We start from the raw sequence: 27,291 nt of genomic DNA on the forward strand, positions 1-27,291 counted from the left end.
GGACACATTCTGGATGCCATCTTGCATGTTAGCCACATTATGTTTGTGCTTGTCAAGTTAAGTTAAGTCATGTTTATTTGTATAGGCCTTTATCACAAGGAGTCTCAAAGGGTTGCACAAACCACAGATTATTGCAGTTTTTTTGGTCCAATCTGAGCATTACAATTGACATTTCAGGCCCTTAGGCCCGAAATTCTGATCTGTTTGGGCTCGGGCTCTGGCTTAAGATTTTACATTTTAGGCTTAAAGTGACAAGAAAACCATACCCCGCTTGCGAAAGGCTTGCTCATTTCAGAATTGTCTGACCTTTTGCTATTAAATAAACACAACCGTATTATTTCTTTGAGCAGCTCTAACAGCGATCGCTTTGATGGTTGGCCGCCTACTAGCCAATCATAGCTCATTAAACCTGCTTGTGTGTACAATGACATTGTACTGTCATTGTGTTAACACTATTTCTGTACATTTCTATGTTACATTTCTGAAATGCTCTCACTGTTCCTGTAACCATCAAGGGAGAATGTGTAGAATTTGTCCAGACCTACAAATACCTGGGTGTGCAGCTGGACAACAAACTGGACTGGACTGCCAACACAGAAGCTCTATGTAGGAAAGGGCAAAGCCGACTTTACTTCCTCAGAAGGCTGGCCTCCTTCAACATCTGCAAAAAGCTCCTGAAAATATTCTATGAGACAGTAGTGGCAAGCGCCCTCTTCTATGCGGCAGCGTGTTGGGGAGGCAGCGTCAAGAAGAAGGATGCCTCTCGTCTCAATAAACTGGCTAGGAAAGCGAGCTCTGTTGTGGGCAAAGAGCTGGACAGCCTAACAACAGCAGCTGAGAGACAGGCACTGAAAAAGCTGAGGTCAATCATGGACAATCCATCGCATCCGCTTCACAGCATTATCTCCGGACAGAAGAGCAGTTTCAGTGACAGACTGCTGTCACTGTCTTGTACTACGGACTGACTGAAGAGATCTTTTCTTCCTCATGCCATGAGGCTCTTTAACTCCACCCGGCAGAGTAAAGGCCCACATTAAACCACACCACCTACATTGGATCTTACTGCATTATGTGTTCTGTGTAGCACTATTTAGTTAATCTATATAACATGCTAAAGTGGGCATTTGCACGTCACACTGGGTATTTGTATATTGTTTTCTTTTGGCTTTATTATTGTATTGTTCTCAGCTCAGGGATGCTGCTGGAAATGTGAATTTCCCTTAGGGGATGAATAAAGTATCTATCTATCTATCTATCTATCTATCTATCTATCTATGCGATAGCTTGAATTTGTCCTTTTACTCATCCAATTACAAGAGTAAGAGTGTGCGCCTGTGCATGAGTGGAACCTCGGACCTGCACCATCTGGCCCCGTAATAGCCTACTATGCCCCCCTAGAATGAGATGGTTGTATTTGGCTTCACTAAACAAAAAAATACATGCACACATATTTTATCTTCGGGCAATGTAAAGCGGCAGAAAGTTGTCAGAAGACAGTCCAAAGTCAAGTATTCTACAATAAGTTACAATGTTCAAGTCATGGGGAAGGATTGTATATTTCATGTTGATTTTGGGAGCTTCAATGCAAGTGGAGAGGAGCTTTAAAACATTCTTCATTCAGTCCAAATACAAATGGGAATATAGTGGCAAGGACTTCATTGACCAACAGCTCATCTTCTAAAAGGTCATTATTGGGCTCACTTCAGGCTGTAGGCAGGGGATGGCCTGGACTGGTTGCCAGACAATCACAGGGCACACAGAGACAGACAACTACTCACAAACACACATTTATACCTATGTACAATCTGGACTCAACAATCGCCCTAACATTCCTGGTTTTGGAACTCGAGAAGAAACCGTAGAGCTTAGACAAAACCCAGTCAGGCATGGGAGGTTGGGTGCTGGAGTCAAACCCAGGACTTCTCAACTGTAATGTGGGCAATATACCAAAAGTGGTAAGCTCCTGTACAGAAACGATTTTTAAAGTCTTAAATAGAATATAAACACAATTCAATTCAATAAGAACAAATCATGAATTAAATGAACGAATGAATAAATTGTCTTTATTGTCCTGTATATTAACGCTGTGAAATATGCATGCAACGAGATTAGACGTGGCACTCCAGGGTAATCATGTAATAAAGACTTGAAAGAGAGAAAAAAAGAGAAAAGACTATCAGAATAAATACGCAAAAATATTTACAACATAGTGCCCAAGTTATAATAATAATGCAATAAAAAGGAATAGTGCATTCTAACAGCGGTGCAATTAAAATAAGTCCAATCACATTTGATCTGCAACCTCAGTGGAACTATTTAAATCTAGGCTTAAAACACACTTGTATTCTATACCTTATGAATGACCTATATTTCACTTTGACAATATCTGGGCGGCATTAGTTCAGTAGGTAGAGCGCTCGTCTCAATCAAGAGATTGCAGGTTCGATTCCCGGCTCCTCGGTATTATATGTCGAAGTGTCCTTGGGCATCCATAATGCCCCCAATAAGCGCCTTGCATGGCTGCACGGCCGCTATTGGTATGTAAGTGTGTGTGTGAATGGGTAAGTGTGTATCACATTGTAAAGCACTTTGAGAAGTCTTCATTGACTTGAAAAGCACTATATAAATGCATATCATTTCATTTCAATTATCTGTGTATTATTTGTTATTGCAACACCCAGTGCAGCCGGGTCTTCTCAAGGTGTTCCTTCCTTCCCCTCATGTAGGTTTTAGATCAGGGGATGGTGTAATAATAGTCTGTAGTTTGCAATAATCTTTGGTTTGTGCAGCCCTTTGAGTCTCCTCGTGATAAAGGGCTGTACAGATAAACATGACTTGAAATAACATTTAACAGTAAACAATAAAACTAAGATAAATCACAAGGTATATATTTTCACAGTTTCATTTAGCAGCAACAAAAAAGGAAAAACGCAAAATAAGCTGCAACATATGTTTTCACAGTTTTGTGTGCTTGTTTAGGGTGGTGAAATGGAAATGGAATTATTTGTAAAAATCAGTTTTCATGGCTGTTTAATGAACGTCCTATACAATAGGTCAGAGTTCTCAATCAGGTGTCCCATCAAAACTCGTCTAATGCCGCAGGAAATTGTCCAGTATCGGATAAGTGTTGATAACGGATTGAAATTATTCACACAAAAATATAAAACCATCCAAAATCTATGATTTCTTTCAGTGAGCAACAGAGAAGCTGTAATGTTTATCAGTGCTTAGTATATGGCAATAAATTTCTATTTGACTATGACTTTGTCATGGGGCGGAAACAGACCAAGGTATGTGTTTATATTTTAAACGCAAACACATCAAACAGTTGAAGCAACTGAGGCAATACAGCACATGTTATTTTATGGTTTGGGTTCTTGTCATATGATGCAAAAATTCCAACTCAATTGTATTTTGTATATGATAAAAAGCTAGCAAATTGAGTCCCGAGTACTCTGAAAAAGTCCACTTAAAAAAAATAGAAAGTGTTTGTTGTCTGCTGACAATTTTGAAAGTTTTTCCACATTATTATTTTATCTAAAAATGTGTTTTAAGAAATATTTTTGTAAGATAACAAGCAAATTATGTGTCATCTGTCAAATAACACAATTTTGTTAATTTTATGTATTTTCCTTCTTGGTTTTCATAAAAAGCAATATCAAAGCAACCTAATTTAGTCAACTTAGGTTTAAAAATAGTCTATTCTGACCATTTAAAAGATAAAAATGAATTCAGAGCCTGGAATTTGTTTATTTTTAATATTTTCTTCAGATTTTAATCACTGACAGTAGCCTGCTTTGCCTCCCAAAAATATTTTTTTTAAAAACACAGCAAAATGTAATACAAATTATTTCATTATTCATTCATCTGCCGCTTATCTTCACAATGGTGCTTGAGCCCATCCTAGCTGACTTTGGACAGTAAGCAGAGGACACCCTTGACTGGTTGCCAGCCAATCACAGGGCACACAGAGAAAGACAGTAATTCAAATCAGAGACAATCATGGATCCCTAATTGATCTGCCATGTATGTTTTTGGTATGTGGGGGGTTCCCGGAGTGCCAAGAGAAGACTCATGCAAGTGATAAGAAGGTTAGCTGAATAAGGACCTCTGAACTATGGAGCGGTAACCAGTCTACCACTATCCCAATTAATTATTTCAATACTGTATTAAAACAGCACACTTCTGTTTAGTCCTGCTTAGATTCACAGAGGCATCAAGCTGAAATGCTGTTTTATTTTTAAATTGTTTTTTTTTCTCTTTCATTTCTTTGGTGACAAACTTGTTTTCAAGGGAGACTGAAGTGAAGTAAGGTGAAGTTTGCGATCAGCCCTTTCATTAATTGCTAATAAAATCCCCAATACATATCACAGCACTCAAGCACATGGTTTAACATGGCTTTTGTAATGATGAACATAACACAAATCATTCCTTTTCAATCAGACATGTACTGTTCTCGGACATGATTGACTGAGAAGGTTCCACTCTAGAGCCTGTAGTTTTGGGATTTCTTCCTGTTGTCATTGGCCATGTTTACATGGAGTCGTGTAATACAAATAGAATGAATCCAAACAGCCAAATGAAATAGAAATGCTCTGTACATACACCACAATTGGAATTACAAGGCTGAATCAGAATGACAATTTCCTTCTGAATCAAAGGGATGGTATATTTCTTTTGCCATTCTGAATGGGGGTCATGTACATACAGTAGTTTGTTCTGGATGGGAAGGGTGCATCCGTATTACACATGCTTAATTTTCACCTAAATGTGTGATGACCTCACGCTCACCTAAAGCACAGATTTTTTCGTCTAACTTATTTTAAAGTACTAAAAAGATGTTTTCATCATTGCTTCGATAAAAGTGTTTATATCAGAACAGATGCACTGTATGACGCAGGACCTCTAACTTGATAAATTACTTGCATGACGAAGAGCATAAGAACGGTGTCTTAATATGTTTGGTGCTTGTTTTTAGACAGCTTTATCTTTAATGAAAATGGTAAAACTAATAAAAATAGCATGCACATGATAAATTATTTTGAGATAAATACAGAGATCTCTCTCTGCATGATCACTTCTAATGTAAACAGGTGACCACAAATCTTTATTTGGAATAGTTTTGGATCGGAATGAACAAAATAGCTTCAGGATGTCCCAGTTATGGATGGAGTAGACTAGCGCCCGGCCAAAAATATTTTTTTTTTTTATACCAACACCGATAAAGATAGAATGATATTATATTTTACGCAACAATTTTCCATTTATAAATATGAAAAACGGTAAATATCCACAAAATTATGATCTACTCTAATATAAAAATACCTCTATAATTCAGTTCGAAAAAAAGGTTGGTATTGAACTTGTTGCGAGAAAAAAATTAGCAGCACAATATTCTACAGCTAGAACTTGTTCAAACATTGCTTCATTTTTCTTCTATACAGCTTTTAAAATGAATAATTTCACATAAAATGTATGCACTGTTTAAATCAAATCGACATTGCAGTTACACCTAATCAAGCGTCTCCTTGCAAGGCAGTACTTTTATCATAAGCTTTTCTTTTACGTCCTGTTGGTGTTTGAGTAAAAGCTATATTAGCCAAACATAATTGTCGATGCCCGTGTTTTAATAGCGCGGGCCAATCAAGTTGTTGTATGTACGTTAATCAATGCTCTGGTGTCAACCAGTCAGCACAGCGTGAACCCCCTCACTCTCTGAGTAGAAGAATTCTACATTGAAGATTCCTATTGAATGGAGTCACACATCAAAGATTGACACAATCCCCAAAAGAGCAAACAGGAAGCCGCCATCTCCTTTGTCCCATTTTGGCATTAAAAACTGTCTGCCACAACAGTTCACTGTCCCGACGTCGCAGAAAAGGTACCTCGGACGCGTCTTTTTCCTGTCGGGGCAGCGAGGAGATCCCTTGGCCGCTTCTGTTTCCTTTCCCGGCGACGAGGGAGTCCCAGGACAGAAATGTATATATATATATATATCGTATTTTCCGCACTATAAGGCGCACCTAAAAGCCTTTATTTTTTACAAAAGCTGACCATGCGCCTTATATTACAGTGCGCCTTATATATGGGTCAATATTAAGTCGCTAAGTCTTGCAACAAATGCAAGCAGCCGCCGACTAGATTTTCCCCCGAACGCGAAGTAGTCCGCGGTGTATGCTGGGATTTATAGACCAGCGTTTCATTAGCTAACCAATGTGTCAATCATCATTTGAATCGATCACCGTTGGCCAAAATTATTCGGAGGTAAAGGGGGCGGATCCTTTTTATCATTTACAGGCTTGCATAGGCTAAAGGGGCAAAACAAAGCCTGCAATTGGCCGAAAAGTATGTGTCAATCATCAGTTGAATCGATCACTATTGGCTAAAGTTATTCGGAGGTAAAGGGGGCGGATCGTTTTTATCATTTACAGGCTTGCATAGGCTAAAGGGGCAAAACAAAGCCTGCAATTGGCCGAAAAAGATGAATGTGAATAGCATGTTAGGTTGAACTACGGCATAGAGGAAACAGTATTTTACTATTCTGTACTGTATTTGTAAATATTTTACTCTCCTGGATTTACTACACTCACGGATATAAAAGGACCATGGTTGCACATTATTATTGAACACAACGACTTCAGTGAGCTACTCCGGCTATATATTTTTCCAGTATCTTGTTTCAGACTGAACTCGATGTTTCTGTGATAAGCGGTGCAGATAATGGATGGAATGGAGTGTCTATTTTTAAATTAAACTCAATTCCAAGTGTTTATTGTCATATGCACAATAAAGTTGCGAGCGAAAAAGAAAATAGAAACTAAGGAATGGTTGGCATTTCTTGAATCCCAGGACTTTAACCTTCCGAATGATATTTGGAACTTTGAGTGACATCGTGCAGACACTGTTTCCGAAAAATGTCTGACACAGGTATTTGCTTCTTTGCAAGCTTTCGGAATGTTAAGGGGGTAATAAGTTTGACTGAACTATCTGACTGTTTTGTCGACGTTCCCATTGTAGCGCCTTATAATCCAGTGCGCCTGTATGTCAAATATAGGACCAAAAACTCTTTTTTCGGGGTGCACCCTATAACCCGGTGCGCCTTATAGTGCGGAAAATACGGTGTATATATATATATATATATATATATATATATATATATATATATATATATATATATATATATATATATATATATATATATATATATGTATATCCAGTCTTTCCTGGCTGTCCTTCAGTCCTGCCTGAATGCCAAAATATATACATGTATCTCCATCCATCTTCTGCACCGCTTATCCTCACTAGGGTCATGTGGGTACTCGGCCCCATCCCAGTTCTCTTCTGGCAGCGGGCAGGGTACACCCTGAAGTAGTTGCTGGCCAGTTGAAGGGCACACAGAGACTGACAACTCATTCACTCATTCACACCTAGGGACAATTTGAATTCGGCCAATTAACCTGCCGAGCATGTTTTGGAATAGTTTATCTCTGGTTTTAATTGTGCAATACTTTCATTCAATCCATTTGAGAAGTCAATTGTTTTTCTTTATTTGGGTTGAGGATTGTAATGAGGGTGGTATAGTGGGGCCTGAAGTCAGACCAGTTGAGAACCACTGATCGAATGTATACTACAGGGAGTGCAGAATTATTAGGCAAGTTGTATTTTTGAGGATGAATTTTATTATTGAACAACAAGCATGTTCTTAATGAACCCAAAAGTCTCATTAATATCAAAGCTGAATATTTTGGAAGTTGGAGTGGGGCTTTTTTAGTTTTAGCTATTTTAGGAGGATATCTGTGTGTGCAGGTGACTATTACTGTGCATAATTATTAGGCAACTTAACAAAAAACAAATGTATACCCATTTCAATTATTTATTTTCATCAGGGAAACCAATATAACAGCTCAACATTCACAAATATACATTTCTGACATTCAAAAACAAAACAAAAACAAATCAGTGACCAATATAGCCACCTTTCTTTGCAAGGACACTCAAAAGCCTGCCATCCATGGATTCTGTCAGTGCTTTGATCTGTTCATGATCAACATTGCGTGCAGCAGCGACCACAGCCTCCCAGACACTGTTCAGAGAGGTGTACTGTTTTCCCTCCTTGTAAATCTCACATTTGATGAGGGACCACAGGTTCTCTATGGGGTTCAGATCAGGTGAACAAGGAGGCCATGTCATTAGTTTTTCTTCTTTTAGACCCTTTCTTGCCAGCCACGCTGTGGAGTACTTGGATGCGTGTGATGGAGCGTTGTCCTGCATGAAAATCACGTTTTTCTTGAAGGATGCGGACTTCTTCCTGTACCACTGCTTGAAGAAGGTGTCTTCCAGAAACTGGCAGTAGGACTGGGAGTTGAGCTTGAGTCCATCCTCAACCCGAAAAGGCCCCACAAGCTCATCTTTGATGATACCAGCCCATACCAGTACCCCACCTCCACCTTGCTGGCGTCTGAGGCGGACTGGAGCTCTCTGCCCTTTACCGATCCAGCCACGGGCCCATCCATCTGGCCCATCAAGACTCACTCTCATTTCATCAGTCCATAAAACCTTAGAAAAATCCGTCTTGAGATTTTTCTTGGCCCAGTCTTGACGTTTCAGCTTGTGTGTCTTGTTCAGTGGTGGTCGTTTTTCAGCCTTTCTTACCATGGCCATGTCTCTGAGTATTGCACACCTTGTGCTTTTGGGCACTCCAGTGATGTTGCAGCTCTGAAATATGGCAAAACTGGTGGCAAGTGGCATCTTGGCAGCTGTACGCTTGACTTTTCTCAGTTCACGGGCAGTTATTTTGCGCCTTGGTTTTTCTACACGCTTCTTGCGACCCTGTTGACTATTTTGAATGTAACGCTTGATTGTTCGATGATCACGCTTCAGAAGCTTGGCAATTTTAAGAGTGCTGCATCCCTCTGCAAGATATCTCACTATTTTTGACTTTTCAGAGCCTGTCAAGTCCCTCTTCTGACCCATTTTGCCAAAGGAAAGGAAGTTGCCTAATAATTATGCACACCTGATATAGGGTGTTGATGTCATTAGACCACACCCCTTCTCATTACAGAGATGCACATCACCTGATATGCTTAATTGGTAGTAGGCTTTCGAGCCTATACAGCTTGGAGTAAGACAACATGCATAAAGAGGATGATGTGGTCAAAATACTCATTTGCCTAATAATTCTGCACTCCCTGTATCCAGTGCACTCCATGCAGTGAACTTAGCGCAATTGCATCCAATGTTATGCAATTTTGACCAGTGATATATTTCGACTGATCAAGCAATGCAGCAAAAACGGAAATGTATTGTGCAACCCTAGCCTTTACAGTAGTTTAACTCCTTGCGCCTTATAGTCCGGTGCGCTATATGAAAAAAATATCACAAAAGACTATTTTGTGGGAATGCGCCTTAAAATCAGGTGCGCCTTATAGTGCAGAAATTATGGTACTTCTAATGGGGTAGTTATTCGATGAATGAGGAAACTGAGAGACGGATTTTGTCACCAGATCAAACAAGGTACTGTTATAGAGGATATGTGTGTTAAACATAAAAGTCAGAAAGGTTGCGCTTGCACACGCACACAGGTCATCCAGACTGGTCACGTACCTTCCAGACAGCAAGTCCGCCAGAGGCCGGAGTGCGTCATCACCTCCTCGTTCTTGCGGCTTGTGTCGTTATCTCCGCTGCTTTTCACGCGGCAGACCCCACGCGAGTACAACCAGTAGTCGGTCCCCACGGCGATGGTCATGAGGCTGAAGGCGGCGAACGCGCCCACCGTCGTCACCAGCATCTGCACGCCGCGGTCACACATCAGCATCTTCATAAAGGCGACTCTTGTTTGGACTTAATCTTCCTTCGCCTCCTATCAAATCACCTCCCTCTCTCTGCTATTTTTACTGGAGATTTGAGAGGGTCAAAATGAACGAAAAGGCTCCTGGGATGGCATTTCGACGAGGTATGCTGGTGGCAAAGGCAACACACGCGAAAGGCTCGGTGCGCGCACGCCAGTGCTTTAAAGACCACCGGTTGTCCTCTCTCGACACCAAAGACGCCACGTTGTCCTCCTCATTCACTCGTTCGCTTATTTTCCGCCCAGAGTTAGCAACTCAAATAGCAGCCGGCACAGCGAGCATCCTCACCACCGCCAGTCCTTTTTTAGAAGAAAGCAGAACTCAACGTTTTGTATGTCGAACACGTCGCATGGCACCAATTGATTTTTCTCTCCCTTTTCTGCATCAGCTAGAGCCACAACGAGACGAGTTTCGTGGTATTTTGCTTTTCGGCTGTTGACATACTAACATGTTCTCCTTCGAAGTCCACGGTCACTTTTTGGCTTGACACACGGCGGCTGTTTGTCACGAAAGAGGCATCAAAATGGAGATTTCTCCACGGTTAACGAGAGGATGCAGTATTCCCGCGTCGGAGAACAGATGCTCGCGTCTGACGAAAAGCGCTTCTGTTTGTATAAATGAAGCTACAAAAAACGACGAGCTTCAGTCTGACAGCCTCCGCCTTATCCTAGTACTCGTCATCCTCTTCGTCGTCGTCCTCCCCCTCCCTTGATCCGAGCACCACAAACTAAAACTAACCGCGCGTCTCCTCAAAGTCCACCCGGGGCCGCGCCATTTGGTTCTGATTGGTCAAGTGTCCTTCCATAGCCAATTGGGTGTGAGTTATATTCATTGTCCCGCCCATTTTAACCAGATTTAAAAATCCACGGCGGTGGTGTTGAGTCAATGATGAGACTAGTGACGAAAATTCCTGCTTTTTTTTTAGAACAGGTTCTTTCGGCCCGGATCTTTGAAAAGAGCCTTCTCTTTCGGCTCCAAAACGGTTCTTCAGATTTTTTTGTTTCTTATGATATATATTAACAATAATAATGACACACTATGCACCTAATTAGTATTTTGCCCCCATGTAATAATATGCTTTATTGTTTTAATATACATTGAATTTTTTCCAAATGGTCTGCATTAATATAGAGCTTTTCAAGTCAATGAAGACCCCCAAAAGCGCTTTACAATGTGCTTCCCACTCACCCATTCTCACACTCACATACCGATAGCAGCGTCAGCCATGCAAGGCAACTACCTGCTTATCAGTATCTTGCCCAAGAACACTTCGACATATAACACGGAGGAGCCGGGAATCGAACCTGCGACCTCTAGATCACAAGATGAGGACTTTACCTCCAGAGCTACTGCCGACCCTAACTTTTACATTTTTCAACTTTTCAACTTTTAAATTGTTTATCCTAAGCAAACAACACAGCTATTATTCCGCATATATTGACCAGTCACAAGCACCTTCGAAAGAGAAAGAAAGAAATAAAGAGAGAGAGAGAGCAAGAGAGCAAAAGAGAGAGAGAGAATTTTTTTAGTGAGAAACAGATGGATAGAGAAAGTGGGAGGAAGAGAGAGGGATGAAAAGATAGAAAGAAAGATAGAAAGAAAGAGTTACAGAAAGTGGGAGAGAGAGAGAGGGAAATAGACGAACAAAGAGAGGCCGACAAAGAGGAAGAGATAAAGAGAGGATAGAGTAAGATGATCAGAATGAGAAAGAGAGAAAGAGAGAGAGAGAGAGAGAGAGAGAGAGAGAGAGAGAGAGAGAGAGAGAGAGAGGGAGAGGAAAATAGAGACTGAAGGAAAGAGAGGAATAGAGAGAGAAGGAGGGAGGGAAAGAAAGAGAAAAATATAGAAAAAGACAGACACAAGGATAGAGAAAAAGATAAAGAGAAAAAGAGAGAGAGAAATAAATAGAAAAAAAGGGAGAAAGAGCACTAAACAAAAAGACAAAGATAAAGATAGAAAAAGAGAATGAAAAGTAAAAAGAGAGAGGCAGAGAAAGAGAGAATGATAGAAAGAAACTTAGAGAGCGAAAGAAAGAGCAAGTAAGAGAATTAGATAGAGTGAGAGAGAGAGATTCGAAGAGAGCCGGCTCCTTGTTGACAAGCAGCCAGTGCTTGTTGATTACTTTGAGAACCGGCTCATAAAGCCGTTTCGTCTTTGAACGACCCATCATTAGACTAGACATGAATAATCGAATTTACTGCCAACACTTGTGTGACAATTTGCGCACTGGGATGTGATTCTGTTCATCGGAATAGAAGATGATTGCCACAACAAAATAGGTCAAATGTTTTGGTCAGAAAGCAGCAAAATGCACGTTTGACACCACTGCCGCGCCCCTAGCCGGCGGCGCCAGATTCTGCCGCATCAGTCTAGAGAGCTGTCCTTGGTTCTGAATTAGGGAGTTTGCGCTGGTTCCAGGAGGGGGTGAACGAATGAGGGAAAATACAGCGAGGTAGCGCGAGAAGCAAGTGATGCATGAAGAATAGCGCCCAAGAGAGAAGAAACGCTTCATAAAAGGCCACGGATTGTTTTTAATGAGTCCACTACTGCGTGGCCTCCACACAAGGCGGTGTGAAGTCCACAGTTCAGTTAACATAGTCAAGTGAGTGTTCTTGTGTGTGTGCGTGGGTGTGCAGATGTGCGTGAGTGCATGTGTGTTGCGAGCTGTCAAACAAATACGACTCATCTGAACTTCCCATCCGTACGTTTTTCAACACCCCAAGAATAACGACATTAAGTCTACTTTGAATATTCCACACAAAAAGTTAGTCCTTTCAGGGGGACCTCTTTCATGGTGGGCTGAAATAATCATAGTTTATGGTTCATGTATCCCTTGTAGAGACAACACTTCCTGTGGTGTGTGGTTGGCAAGTACAGCCTGGTGACGGCCATCCCCCTCTGGGGCATTTTTGGGTGAGGGTAGGAGTTTGCTCCACCACGTTAAACAGATAGTATTGGTTTCCATGGTTACCAGTGGTAGGAAAAGCCTCCTGATCCGATTCAGATACAGCACCTTCATCTTCGGGGGCCAAGATTTTTTAGTGTACAGCATCATCCCGCTCTTTAGAGATGACCTGGATTTGCGCATTGACAGCCTTGTGTGAAAAAAGTGATACTAGATCATACATCAATATAGGGAAAAAAAACTTTGTTGTTGCAAAATTTTGAGTATTGTACAATACACTCTGAATCATTCGTGGCTTTCATATTTTTGTTGAACAATATACTTTGTGGTGATCATATTACATTGTTTGCTTTGCGACATTTTAGAGGCATGGACGGTAATTGTATCCCTTTAACCAGTAGGGTAGTAGGGGCACCACTTCCTGTGGTGTGTCTCGGGCAAGTACAGACCTTCAAAACATTATACCTTTTTTCTGTACCCTTCTTTGGATTTGTTGTTAAATCAAAAACTCACTGCTTCCTTGTGAATGTGCATTTGTAAGGTTAAGGGCATCACGGAGGTATAGGAGGAGTATTAATATTTGGACAAATCCTCCAAAAGCAGCCACTGGAGCAAAAATGTATACCTTTGTGACTTAATGAGTTTGTGCACCCAGTGACACCAGTGAAAGATCATCATGACTTTAAATATTTCAACAAACCACTCAAACCAGTGACCTTTCCCTTCTGTAGGCACACCAGACCTTTCTTTGTCCACTTTATGATTATAAATACATTCATGTGTCAATCTTCTCAGTGTTTTACAATTCCACCTTAAAGAATGTCTGGTGAAACTTCAAGATGATGCTCTGACTGACAGCAGCTGTCACAGTAAGGAAGTAACCGTTGAATTTAAAGGCTTCAAAAACACAGAGGAGGATAGGAACATAAAGAGAGAGGGATTACAGACACATAAATGCTGGAGAAGATCAAAAAGAAAGAGTGCTGTGACAGGTCCTATCACCCTTGCAGTGTGTGCGCATGTGTGTGTATGTGCATGTGTATGCATGCACACATGAGGCTCCGGATGCCCACCTTATCGCACAAGTAGACTCATTACCATAGAAATGACTTTAGGAAGAGAAGCATGGCGCCCTACCTCCTGTGTGGAGACAGGCGGGTGGGATGTTGAAAGAATGACAGTTAGGGGAGAGAGACGGTAAAAAGAGCAGGAAGAAGAGATTTGAGAATGATTCAGGGAAGAAGGAAAGAACAGATAGTAGTGGATGAGGGGAAAAAGGTACAGCTCAGATAAGAGGGAGCCTGAAAGAAAAACAGCATGAAGTAATGGAATTGTTTATTGTCCACAGTCATCCAGGTTATGTTCCTGTATGTCCATCACACTATGATACATTATATTTCATCATTTACTTTTCAAGTTGCTATTAAAAAAATATTTTCCAATACATATTCGTCGAGCATCAGTTTAGAGTTTTGTCTGGGGTACACCAACCTCCCCCACAAATCAGAACACATGTCATGTATATAACTAGCTTGCGCCAGTGCAATAATTCAGGGGTAAAGTCAACACCCATTTTTTTTTAATATTTTGCATGTGCTCCTATAAGTTTAAACATTATATTCTAATTATTTTGTTTGCAGGGTATCCTTTGAGGAGCTGTGGAGTTTGGCTTAACGTGCAAAATTCAACTATTTCTTTCCATGTCAAGGCGTGGCCACAGTTTTGATGCTGACTGTAAGCCCCTCAATGCCCTCATTTATCATTTATAATTTTCCCAACAATTGCATAATTGAGTCTTTCTACACATCCATAACTTCCTATATTACTACGATTCTTTTTGTTTGTATTTCTCGAGTGGATTAACTGCTTAAAACAGAGGTGTTGGTTTGGTAAAAGAGACATAATCGGGTATTTCAAACGTTTGGAGTTTTTTAGCTATTTTAAAATGCAAATTCCTCACAAATAAAAAGGAAAAAAAAACTATCAATTTGGTGTTTTGCTCCTATCAGTCATCTGTGAGAAATTTAATAATTCGTTCAATCTAACCCGCAAGCCCTCCCACCGTATTAAATCAATTGGGTATGTACAATCATGGGGGATCTTCATTGTAAATTAGTTTTCTAAGCTGTGCTTGTTGCAAAATTATAATTAGTGTTTATCAAGTAAATCCCAATTATAAAAAATTACCTCGACATCAAACACCTGGAATAGACGGTTTATAAAAAATGGACACATTTTAGTGGGTGTAATTTGAACCAAAACACTTTTTTTCATTTTTTGTCTTGCACAAAACCTTATATGATATTACATTTGTTTTATAAATATACTTATTTTAAACCTTACTTTTACAGGGCCGCATGGCGGCTGGGTGGTTAGCAAGCAGCCACATGGTTAAAGTCCCCATGTGGAGTTTGCATGTTCCCCCTGTACCTGCCTGGGTTTTTTCTGGGCACTCAGTTTTCCTCCCACATTCCAAGAACACGCATGTTGGAATAATTGGCCTGTTCAAATTGTCCCTGGGTGTGAATGGGCGAGTGAGTTTTCTTTCTTTGTGTGCCCTCCGACTGGTTGGCAACCAGTTCGGGGTGTCGCCTGCCCACTGCCTGAAGACATCTGAGATGGGCTATAGCATCCCCGCGACCCGAGTCAGGATAAGCGGCGCACAAAATAGAAGTGATGGATTATTTTTTACAACAAAGAAATTATTATTATTATTATTATTATTATCCATACATCCATTATCTGCACCGCTTATCCTCAGTAGGGTTGCGGGTGTGCAGGAGCCCATCCCAGCTGTGTTCGGGCAGTGGGCAGGGGACAACCTGAACTGGTTGCCAGCCAGTCGCAGGGCACACCGAGACGGACAATTCACTCGCTCATTTACACCTAGGGACAATTTGGATCGGCCAATTGACCTGACAAGCATGTTTTTGGAACGTGGGAGGAAACCGGAGTGCCCGGAGGAAACCCATGCAAGCACGGGGTGAACATACAAACCCCACACAAGAAGGTTCGAGCTCGTGACCTCAGAACTGTGTCGCACACGCGCTAACCACTGCCCCGCCGTGCTGCCGTTTACAAATAAAGTGTGTAAAATCATAATGTAAAAAATAATCTTATAATCTTAATAAAAAAATCCGACATTATATTTTGAAATTAAAATACTATTGTGGAAAAGTGATGCCTCAACAATTGTGGCCAAACAATGTGCCTTGTGCAGCGACTGTCTTTTGCATGTCCAGTCCACAATTGCTTCAACATAGTTGCAACATGGAGCCATCATGTCTAAATCAACATTGACAAGGTCTGCCATCTTTCTTGCTCGCCTGGTTCTTGAAGAGAGTAGGACTGCAGGCTTGCTGCTCAGTGAGCTGGAACCTCCTCACGCCTGAGGCCAGTGCTCTGAGACTGCGAGGAGGGGGAGGTGAAGAAGCACTCTAGTAAACCTCAAAGAAACTATACATTGAACGATCAACCAATAGCACGGGGTAGGTATCTCAATACTTTAATTCGTCAATGAGACAAAAGCACACTTAATTTTTGGGTGCTTTTTTGCATTTGTTACATTTTAACTGCAGCGACCTTGCATACTGTTGCTTGAGCACTGAGCAAAAGTGTGTGTGCGTTCAGCCCCATGTTGCAGTGTGGTTTATAACTACCAGATGGGGATGACTTCAGGGTAGAGAGACGGCATATGGTGATGTGTAGCATGATTCCAGAGTGATGCTAATATGTCAGAACCGTGATTTATGGCATTCATGGTCAGAGACATAGCCTTAAGAAACCAAACAGTGTATTCTAGAGTGCGTGACAGGGGGTATCATCGCATCAGTTGAGACTTAAAAAAATAAATAATGTGTGATATTAAGCTCTTTAACATGAAAGTATTCACATTTAACACATCTATCTTAAATTTAACCCAGTGAGGAGGCATGGGAACCTGTCGTGGGTTCAAATCCAGCTCCAGACTTCCTGTGCGGAGTTTGTATGTTCTCCCCGTGCTTGCGTGGGTTTCCTCCGGGCACTCCGGTTTCCTCCCACGTTCCAAAAACATGCATTTCAGGTGAATTGGTCGGTCCAAATTGTCCCTAGGTGTGAATGAGCGAATGCGTTGTCTGTCCCTGTGTGCCCTGCGATTGGCTGGCAACCAGTTCAGGGTGTCCCCTGCCCACTGCCCGGAGATGGCTGGGATGGGCTCCAGCCCCCCCGCGACCCTAATGAGGATAAGCGGTACGGCTGATGAGATGAGATGAGATGAGATAACTTGTTTTGAAAAGCATGCCTCTCCCAGGCAAAGCAAATTGCATTCTGCGCTGGTGTTGCGGTGCATTCAAAGATCGCGTACTCATAACATTCAAATATTTGAGAAAAAATCTCGGATTGTTAGAAGATTTTCTCAGATACAGTCCAGATGTAGAGAGTGTGAAATAAATCAAATAACCTCCCAATATATAAATATATATATATAAATAATAAATAATACATGATTATTGAAGGTATTGTCGGATACATTAATCAAAACATGACACAAAAAAAACTAATGCTGAGAGTGAGCATGGCCAAATATGGTCACCTTACGCCCCCTCCCCTAAGAAAATTTGACAAGTCTATTTCTGCCAACCTTTGCTTAAAGGTTTGCACCGTATTTGCACTAATAACCCGGTCAGGCAAAAAATTCCAAATTTTTGGTATCCTGAAAGAAATAAAGTTTCCATGCAAGTTGCTGGTATACATACTGGACTGTCTCAGAAAATTAGAATATTGTGATAAAGTTCTTTATTTTCTGTAATGCAATTAAAAGAACAAAAATGTCATACATTCTGGATTCATTACACATCAACTGAACTATTTCAAGCCTTTTATTATTTGAATATTGCTGATTTTGGCTTACAGCTGAAAAAAACTCAAAAATCCTATCTCAAAATATTAGAATACTTCCTCAGACCAAGTAAAAAAATAATTTTAAAACAGCAAAACTAAATCAAACATTTGAAAATGTCCATTGATGCACTCAGTACTTGGTTGGGAATCCTTTTGCACGGATTACTGCATCAATCCGGCGTGGCATGGAGGCAATCAGCCTGTGGCATTGCTGAGGTGTTATTGATGCCCAGGATGCTTCGATAGCGGCCTTCAGCTCATTTGCATTTGCAGGTCTGGTGTCTTTCATCTTCTTCTTAACTATACCCCACAAATTCTCGATGGGGTTCAGGTCAGGGGAATTAGCAGGCCAATCAAGGACAGTGATGCCATGGTCAGTGCACCAGTTACTGGTGGTTTTGGCACTGTGGGCAGGTGCCAGATCATGCTGGAAAATGAAATCCTCATCTCCATAGAGCTTTTCAGCAGATGGAAGCATGTAGTGCTCTAAAATCTCTTGGTACACAGTTACATTTACTCTGGACTTGATGAAACACAGTGGACCAACACCAGCAGCTGTCATGGCTCCCCAAACCATTGCTGACTGTGGGAACTTCACACTGGATTTCAAGCAACTTGGATTTTGCTCCTCTCCAGCCTTTCTCCAGACTCTGGCGCCTTGACTTCCAAATGAAATGCAAAACTTGCTTTCGTCTGAAAAGAGGACTTTGGACCAGTCTGCAACTGTCCAGTGCTTCTTCTCCATAGCCCAAGTCAGACGCTTCTTCCGTTGTCTTGAGTTCAGAAGTGGCTTGACCATGGGAATACGGCTATTGTAGCCCATTTCCCGGACACGTCTGTGAACTGTGGCTTTTGATACCTGGACTCCAGCTTCAGCCCACTGTCTTTGAAGCTCCCCCAAATTCTGGAAGCGGCTCTTCTTCACAATTTTGTTAAGGCTGCGGTCATCTTTCTTGGTTGTGCAGCGTTTCCGGCCACATTTTTCCCTTCCAACAGACTTTTTGTGGATATGCTTTGAAACTGCACTCTGTGAACAGCCTGCTCTTTGAGAATTTTCCTTTTGTGTCTTACCCTCCTGATGGAGGGTATCAATGATGGTCCTATGGACAGCAGTCTTCCCCATACTTGTGATTTAGTTTACTGAACCAAGCTGAGTGTTTTTAAGGCTCAGGAAACCCTCGCAAGGTGTTTCGAGTTAATTAGATGATTCAGGTGATTAGTTGAATAGCCTACTTGTATACTTTTTCATGATATTCTAATATTTTGAGATAGGATTTTTGAGTTTTCTTAACCTGTAAGCCAAATTCAGCAATATTAAAATAATAAAAGGCTTGAAATAGTTCAGTTGATGTGTAATGAATCCAGAATGTATGACATTTTTGTTTTTTCAATTGCATTACAGAAAATAAAGAACTTTATCACAATATTCTAATTTTCTGAGACAGTCCAGTATATATATATAATATGCAGTTACATTTTGCCATCGCAAATGCAAACTACTACAGGTAGCAAAAATACAAATATTTTGTTTTAAATTACAATAACTTTAATTTTAAGTTTACAGTATGTGTTAACTTATCAACAGGTTCTTAATCTGATACCTGAAAACTTCCGCCATTAGTGATCCCCCACATTAACGATTGCAAATCATCCTTACTACCCGATAATAACTCACAAAACCCAACGCCGCACCCACTTCAAGCAAGACAGAATCTGTAGAATATCGTGACAATATTAGCAATCTAGATGACATGTCGTCTGCTACCAGTGACAAAACGATCCCAGAATAAAGCATAAATTGGCTAGACGGGATCAGAAGATGTGTTTTATAGTTATTTGCAGGTCAAATGTATTCTTTAGGAGGACCGTAGCAGACCAACTATTTTTTAATCATTTCATATCGGGAAAATTCACTCATTACACGTGCAATTCGAGCTCTGAGATCGATCCTAAAATGAATTAAGCTTGTATAAAGAGGTATTTATATCTACTGAAGTTTGACACCATTAATGACCTTCTGAAAGCATGTTACTACTCATGAATTGCATCTCCTGCTCAAAATTTGTTTTTAGTCAGAAAATGAATTATAAAAGGTAATGCATTTAAACGTATTTTGACATCAATTTCTGGTGAGCAGACCCCTCAAATACAGATTTTTTATACAAAATTTTCAATGTAGAAATTCGTTAATTTTCTAGGTAATCAAGGAGTCCCTGTAATGTTGTCCAGGTAAACTCAGAAATAAAATTCCGATTGATAATGAGGAAAAGACGACAATTAGTATAATATGAGTGCCGTCAGAGCAGCAAGGGGCTCTTTTTGTCATTTAATGCAGTGAGGCATAACATAAAGCAGGTGCACCCCATTATCTCCAGAATGCTCGAGGATATAATATCTTTCTCCTAATAACACAATAACGACCAAGTCCGGGGCTTCCTACTTTAGTTTCCCGGGGAAGATAACTGGGATGGGCACCAGCACCCCCACGACCCTAGTGAGGTTAAGCGGTGCAGAAGATGGATGATTGTACAAAAACCTGGTTCGTGATGTAATATACAAGTTACATGAAACAGTAGTGCAATTCCTTCAGAGTGTATACAAAAAAGGAAAAGTAAACCAAATATGAACTTTCACAATAATTTATTATTCTACAAACATAAACATCACAGCACACATTTTCTGATTGCTTAACTATAGCACAAAACATATCCTTTATTTCTCTTTGATTTATCATTACTTGGCGATGAGCATGTGTTTTTTGTTCAAATCTGAGCCCATGAGGCAGGCATTCTTAGACTTGAAATAGGTGGCAGTGTTGAGAAGGTCCTAAAGGGTGGAAGGAACATGAAAGATGATGGTGTGAATCAATAAATGTGGTGAGGTTTTAGCATGCAGAAAAAAAGCATAGAAGAAAGGTTAAATTTAAAACAAGAGTCCGATCAGGACCTCACATTTGTTTCATTTTTGTTGAGCTAAACAATCATTACTATTTAAAATACAGTAATTCAATATGGTAATTTAATTAACTTTAAAACACGTAATGGGATTTCCCTAACATCACATCATGGAAGACTTACAGTATATATACGCACATCACTGAATTTTTGTTATAGGTATTGGAACATGGACCGCACAAACACCATCATTTAACCACCATTGCAAAGATGATCGATGTATCTGGTCGAGTAAAAGATTTGAAAAAGAGAAAACACATGCATGCATAGTATAACTCTGGAAATATCATTAGTGTGCTTATGTCTGTAATAAGTCACTTATACATGGATGTTTTAAACCACCAAAAGAAACCCAAATAAAAATGAATTATTTATACATAGAACTTTTCATTAGCTTAATCAAGCCTAAGGAATGATACATTATTGTACAGCACTTAATGTAGCTGATATCGAGCACATCGACACACAGTAGTCGGCCTGATTAAATGCTTCACAACATCCAGCAGCAGGAGTCAATGTGGCTCAGTGGTTGACAACTGGCCAAATCATTATAGAGTCTTATAAAGCCTTGCCCTACTGTACACTGTGTAAACTACCACAGCGTGCAACCACAAAAGCTGCAGTACAAAAGTTGTATCCGAAATTCTGTTGTTTCATGCGCTTTGCCTACATGGATGAAAGCACATTGCATGTGTGAGTAGAGGAAAAATAGTGTGCATGTTGCTATCTAACATTCATACCCTCCTGGGCCACCATATATATCTGTGTTTTCTTTAAAAATGCGGAAGTGGAGACTTTTTTCCTTACGTTCACAGTATTCACTTTTTCCTGCCAACATTATTGCACAATCAGTGTATCGTTGATCACGGTTCTTCATTCCATATTCAATATTGAAGCTCACTTCAATATACTACATTAATAATCAACATTGTGTTATGTTCATACCAATACAATTTGAATGATGGAATGATTCAAAATCCTTCCTTTAGCTTTGTGTGGAATTTCTGTGGTACTCGGTGTATCTTACGCCTCAGGTAAAAACATCAGTTTGCTCCTTAATGCTTGGCATGATCATAATATTGAAAGTTTAATTTAAGCTAGTACTTAATGGCAAACTGCATCAGTTTAAGGCAGTGCAGGGGGCTATATCTGCTGAATTCCAAAAAATGTAGCCTTGAACCAATGCTTTTTCTAAACCCAAGTTTGTCAATATGTGCAGATATTGCCACACAAATGCATTTGGGCAATAGGTGGGGGCATCTGCAGCCTGGCTGATGTTATTTCTGTTTGGAAAGTGGCTCATTTGAGAGTTGCCAAAGCATCTCAGTCGCTGAATGCGTGTGCGTGCCCGATTGGCGCCAGCCACAACCTTCTGACATCCCATCATCAGCGTTTCCCTAGTGAGCCTCGACAGAAGCATGGATTACAGAGCAAATGGAAATTATTTAAGGGCGAATGGAGAAGAAGCGATGAGGAAAAAAAAAGAAATTGTTTCAAAGATGTAGGCATTTTCCTTAGTGACATGACAGCCCTTCCACAGTGACATGAATGACTGCTTCTTAAAAAAGGCAACAATGGTGAAGATGCACAAATGAGCACATTCATGCTTATGTGGTGAGTGGTCAAAGCTCGGTTCATGCAAAAGCACTGGCCCCACCTACATCCTAAATATAATTTTTCCCAATCGTTAATTATTAAACTTAATAGTTTAAAACCGCGTCATCACAATGGTGAAAACCTCCAATGAGGACCAAAACTAACATTGGAAGATTTTTAAGAGAAAAAATATCACACGTAATGCTACTTTTTCCATTTTTTTAAGAATATGAACTTCAAAAAGAGCAGCTTTATACTGGTATTCTGATAAGAACGGAACAAACAAAAATCAACATGAACCAACAGCTTCCTCCAAAGAACTTTTAACTCCAGATTTTGTTGGTCTCTTTCTGCTTTTTTTCTTTATAATGAGAGTGTGTGCATTTCAATGCAAGCTGCATTTAATACCTTAGAGAGCTAACATAGAAAAAGTCTATCATCTATTCCCCATCTTTCTCCATGAGCAAATAAGCAACACCATAAGACCGAGCTAGCTGGATTTAGCAGGATTTCAAATCACCAGGCTCAGTAACGACTAAATTCCAGTTTGGAGGATTCAATGTACTGGGCTACACTTAACCATCTCTTCAGAGTTCTTCAACTGTTTCATGGAACAAAAGAATGTGTGAAACAGCTAAGGTTGAATGTTGTTTACATGTTGATTGTGTAACTTATGTTGGAGTTGCTCCTATATTTGGAGGGTGACAAGTTTGACCAGTGTTAGGACATTATTTCCAGCCAGACTTTGTGAAAAAGTAATCGATGCAAGACACTTTCACTGTTATTACCACCTAATCAGGACAGGGGAATAGAAAAAGTAACCTATTTACCAATTGTAAGACTAACAACATATGTATTATTACATTCAATTTGATGTCACTCTTGCTATGAACATTGAATGTTTTACCCACAATACATTGAAAGTCTTTGGCATCAAGTGCATTGTGCAAGGTGCGTTGGGCAATACCGTTCATGTGTTTTGAAAGGACTGGCCTATAACATGTATCACCTCTCGCTAACACCCGCCTGGCTTTAGTTTGAAGCTTCGTATTCCGGGTTGGTGTAGGTGAAACCCATGAAGTCGTCTTGGTCCAGATTCATGATGACCAGCTTGTCTGTGGGTGTCAGGTCCACCGGCATCTTCGTGAATTCTTTGTCAAAGTTGCATGTGTCCCGGCGGGTTTTCTGCAAAACCACAACATTGGGGAGAAGTGATTCAGATGCAAGGGCATAGGGAGTACGAATGTGGACAGATATGCCATCAAATGATGGGATGAGCGAGCGGGAAAGAAAGGAGGAGGACAAAAATCACCAGGCACACCCACAGTATACGCTTACTGAAGATATTGATGCTGAGCAGTTAATTTGCACTCAAAAGCTGTTAATACCTCACCTAACAATCAACCGCTGATGTTTTTGAACCGCCAAAACAATCAGTTCGGCCTAAATTAATCTTGACTGTCTATACCTAGGGTGCGCAAACCTTAATAGTTGGGTTAAAGTGTTCAGCTGAGGGGCCAGGTCAAGAGGAATAAAATGATTGATTATTTCTTTTGTATCTCATACGGTCTTGAATCCAAAACCTTGGCGTGACATCAGGAAGAAAGATAATAAAAGTCCAATTTATCCTTTGAGCTAAATGCATATGAATAAATATGTATGCAGACATCTACATGTACATTTGTTTGTAGCCATTCCATTTCATCAAAATAGTTCTGAAACACTAAGAATTGAAGCAAAGTATTGTCATATGACCCCTTTAAGCACAAAATTCAATGATACATATTGAAAAACTCCAAATGAAATAGGAAAAGCTCACAACTTTTATTCCTTGATATTTGAAAAACATCTTGAACACTAGAATTATTATATGAACAAAAAATAGCTCATGCAAAATGAAAAAATTGGATAGGTCTCCAGGATCGGGCCCTTGGCCAAATCTTTGAACCCAATGCACCCCCGACCCCACTCCAAATGGTTTACTGTCACTTAGCGTCCATACCACAAAGACTTCAAACATACCGACAAAAGCACGCACACATATACAGCTGACTCCTAATGTGTTCCATCTGAGCACGCATGAATGTGGCTTAATGCTGTGAGGCAGAAAGATGCTGAGATGGGAGGAAGAGGAAGAAGGGAAGAGATAAACATCAGTGGCCTTTGGTGGAGATGTGGCGATAGAATGCACAATCAAACCACAGGCTGGTGAGATTATTACATGGGGACTCATTACGCGGAGTCGTCCATCTACTTCCTGCCTGCCGCCATCACTTTCTAGGAAGCGAAGGATTAGCCGCGAGTGTGTGCGTGGGAGGCGCTGAGGAGAGGAGGGTGAGTGAGAGTCGGGAATCGAACACTGACCTGTTTTGGGCTGATAAGGGCTGGCTGCTTTGTGCCGAAGCCACTGGCTTTCATTTTTTTTTTTTTAGAGCCGCAACATTCCGAATTAATTATCACACTCGCTTCGGCACTGCGGCGGCTTATTATGTACACCAGCAATTACATGCACGCCAGTATAAACTTTAGACAGCTTGCTCTCTTTCTCTATTTCTCTGTGAAATCATTTGCATGAAGTCCTGCTGCCTCAAAATGTTTAAAAAAATGAATGTTTTTTTTACCAGTGTAAACACTTTCATTCACAAGCCAGCTTTTATTTATTCCGTGAAGTTCACCTGTACTGGCCGGATCAACTCGCTGACAATTTTCATGGAATACAAAAGTCACTCATTTTTCATTGGTGATACAGTACCGTGAAAAAGTATTTGCTCCATTCCCGAATTCTCTGTTTTTTGTACAGTTATCACTCACAAAGGTTTCAGATCATCAAACCAATTTTAATATCACACAGAGACAACGCAAGGAAATACAAAATATGGTTTTGAAAAGTTGATTCAATTTATTATGGCACAAAAAAAAAAAATCAAAATCTAAATGCTCCCCGAACCAAAAAGTTGGCAGTAATAACATAAATCCAACGTTCACAATAAATGGTTTTGAGTCCTTCACAACACTATGGAGGAATTTTGGCCCACTCTTCTTTGCAAAATGGTTTCAAATCTGCCATATTGTAGGGTGTTTTACCATGAACTGACCTTCTCAATTGGGCACTCCAGAACCTTCATTACCGATTATTAGTGTTTGATTTTTGTTACCGCTGTCAAAGGTGGCCCAAGTCACGATTAAGTTTTTGGGACAAATTCCTTTCTCACATAGGTCTAAATAGGCTTTGTTTTTTTGGGGTGTTAATAAATAGAACCTACATTTCAAAACTGTACTTTGTATATTTTTGGGTTGTCTCTGTGGGTTAATACAATTGGTTTGATGATCTGAAACATTTGTGAGTGAAAAAAAAACATAAAAACACAGAATTCAGGTAGGAGGTAAATATGTTTTACTGCACTGTACGTTCCATTTAACTACGTCTGAAAACAAAATTAAAAAATAACTTATTACAGTCTTTTTATCTTAAAACGCAAACAATACTTTTCTATCGGCCTCCATTTTTCTGATTATGGATTTTAAAAATTAATATTGTGTTTGTAGAATACGAGTTATGAATCTGTTTCCGTCCATCTGTTTAGCGGCCATCTTGAGGCTATTGTGTGAAGAATAATTGAATTGTCCTTAGTGAGATTGATTGGAACAGGGTGAAAAATGTTTACAATGAGATTTGACACGGCACTTCAGGATAAACATATCATAAATACTTAAATAAATAAAGTAAGACAAAGAAAATTAGGATAAGTTGCAGACTCACCGAAATTCTATGTACATAAGAAAATAGTGCAATGACATTAACATTGAAATAGTCCCAAACTCAGCTCCTGACCAATCACAGTTCACCCACATTCTTAAAAAGAACCATGATTGCTTATCAGCTTCGACTTGAGCAACTGGTATGTCATCTTAATTGGACAGCAAGTATGAAAATGGCTGCTCCCCAATAAACAGGTTGATATTACGTCTAAGCTTACATTCTACAAACGCGAAATCCATGCCTAGTAAAAGTCCTTAAATTATAATATAGTGAGGAAATCAGTTGTTTGCTTCTTCTTTAGAATAGTTTACCCTGATATAAAACAGATGTCCCGTTGTAAATCGTCTGTACCATCATTGTAACATAGAGCATTTAACTTATCTTGTTAGTTTAGCTGGCAAATACCGTTGGGACTAATTCGACAACATACAAACTGTACAAATGTTTACCTTACCTGTGTGATGAATTTCATAGTCCTATCCAGAGCCTCCATGTATTTATCTTGGGTTTTGAACAGAATGAAGTATTACAAAATCATAAATGGTGTGATAGAGTACAATATATCTATCTTTTGAATGCTCCATTCCTTGACATTGGGAGTACTTTCCATTTAAGAACAATTTCAACGAATTTGTGTAAAGAGCCCAGGAATACAAATACTGTATGGAGCACTACAATGCAACCGTAAAATTTTTCTCAAAAACGGAGGACCGATCCTGCGTGTACAAATGTATGTCTAAAACAATAACTACAAATACATGCCATATAAATAAATGAACACATAAATAAACCAAGGAATACCTAAATATATGACTCTAAATGAAATATATTCATTTATTTCTGAATTTTGACATTTATTTTGTAATTCATTTATTTCGGTATTTATTTTATCATGTATCTTTTGTGCGTTTTGTCACAGCCTATTTGCCTTAGCTTTTCACCTAGTACCTGTAGTTGTTGAGTGATAAAGAAACGGCTACTACACCGATGAACCGAAAGGTGAAAAACCCAGCCAGTTTGACCTGCCATATGATTTGAATAACATTTTGTTGTGGCAAAATACACAAAAATTACATAACGAAATAAATTACAAAATCTACAAATATATGAATAATATCTTTGATGTCATATATTTAGTTATTAAGTGTTTTTTATACATTGGCACATATTTGTAGGTATTCATACCTGTCAACCTCTAGGGTTCCATGCCCTTACAAACTGTCGTATTTTCCCTTACAAAATACAAAATAATCTTACACCATATCTTTTTTTCAAACGTGTTTATTTATGTAGTTTAACATGTTATATTGTACATGTGTTTCGTTATATGATACATTTTGTTGTGAG

The 27,291-nt window shown here is 39.8% G+C and overlaps 2 protein-coding genes across 2 annotated transcripts in view; both read right to left on the minus strand.

Moving 5' to 3' along the window:
* cacng3b (calcium voltage-gated channel auxiliary subunit gamma 3b) overlaps positions 1 to 10,560 on the minus strand; it is a 47,090-nt gene extending 36,530 nt beyond the window's left edge. The window contains exon 1 of the mRNA XM_088333944.1: positions 9,604 to 10,560. Coding sequence (XP_088190070.1) covers positions 9,604 to 9,820 — 217 coding nt within the window. The 5' untranslated portion in view covers positions 9,821 to 10,560. The remainder of the gene's footprint in view (positions 1 to 9,603) is intronic.
* Positions 10,561 to 20,257: 9,697 nt separating this feature from the next.
* The window catches only part of prkcbb (protein kinase C, beta b), a 134,420-nt gene continuing 127,386 nt past the window's right edge, over positions 20,258 to 27,291 (minus strand). The window contains exon 17 of the mRNA XM_088333973.1: positions 20,258 to 23,369. Within this exon, the coding sequence (XP_088190099.1) occupies positions 23,217 to 23,369 (153 nt within the window). The 3' untranslated portion in view covers positions 20,258 to 23,216. The remainder of the gene's footprint in view (positions 23,370 to 27,291) is intronic.

This window comes from Urocampus carinirostris, chromosome 1, assembly GCF_059441175.1.
Source record: "Urocampus carinirostris isolate Australia breed hairy pipefish chromosome 1, RoL_Ucar_1.0, whole genome shotgun sequence".
Lineage (NCBI taxonomy): Eukaryota > Metazoa > Chordata > Actinopteri > Syngnathiformes > Syngnathidae > Urocampus > Urocampus carinirostris.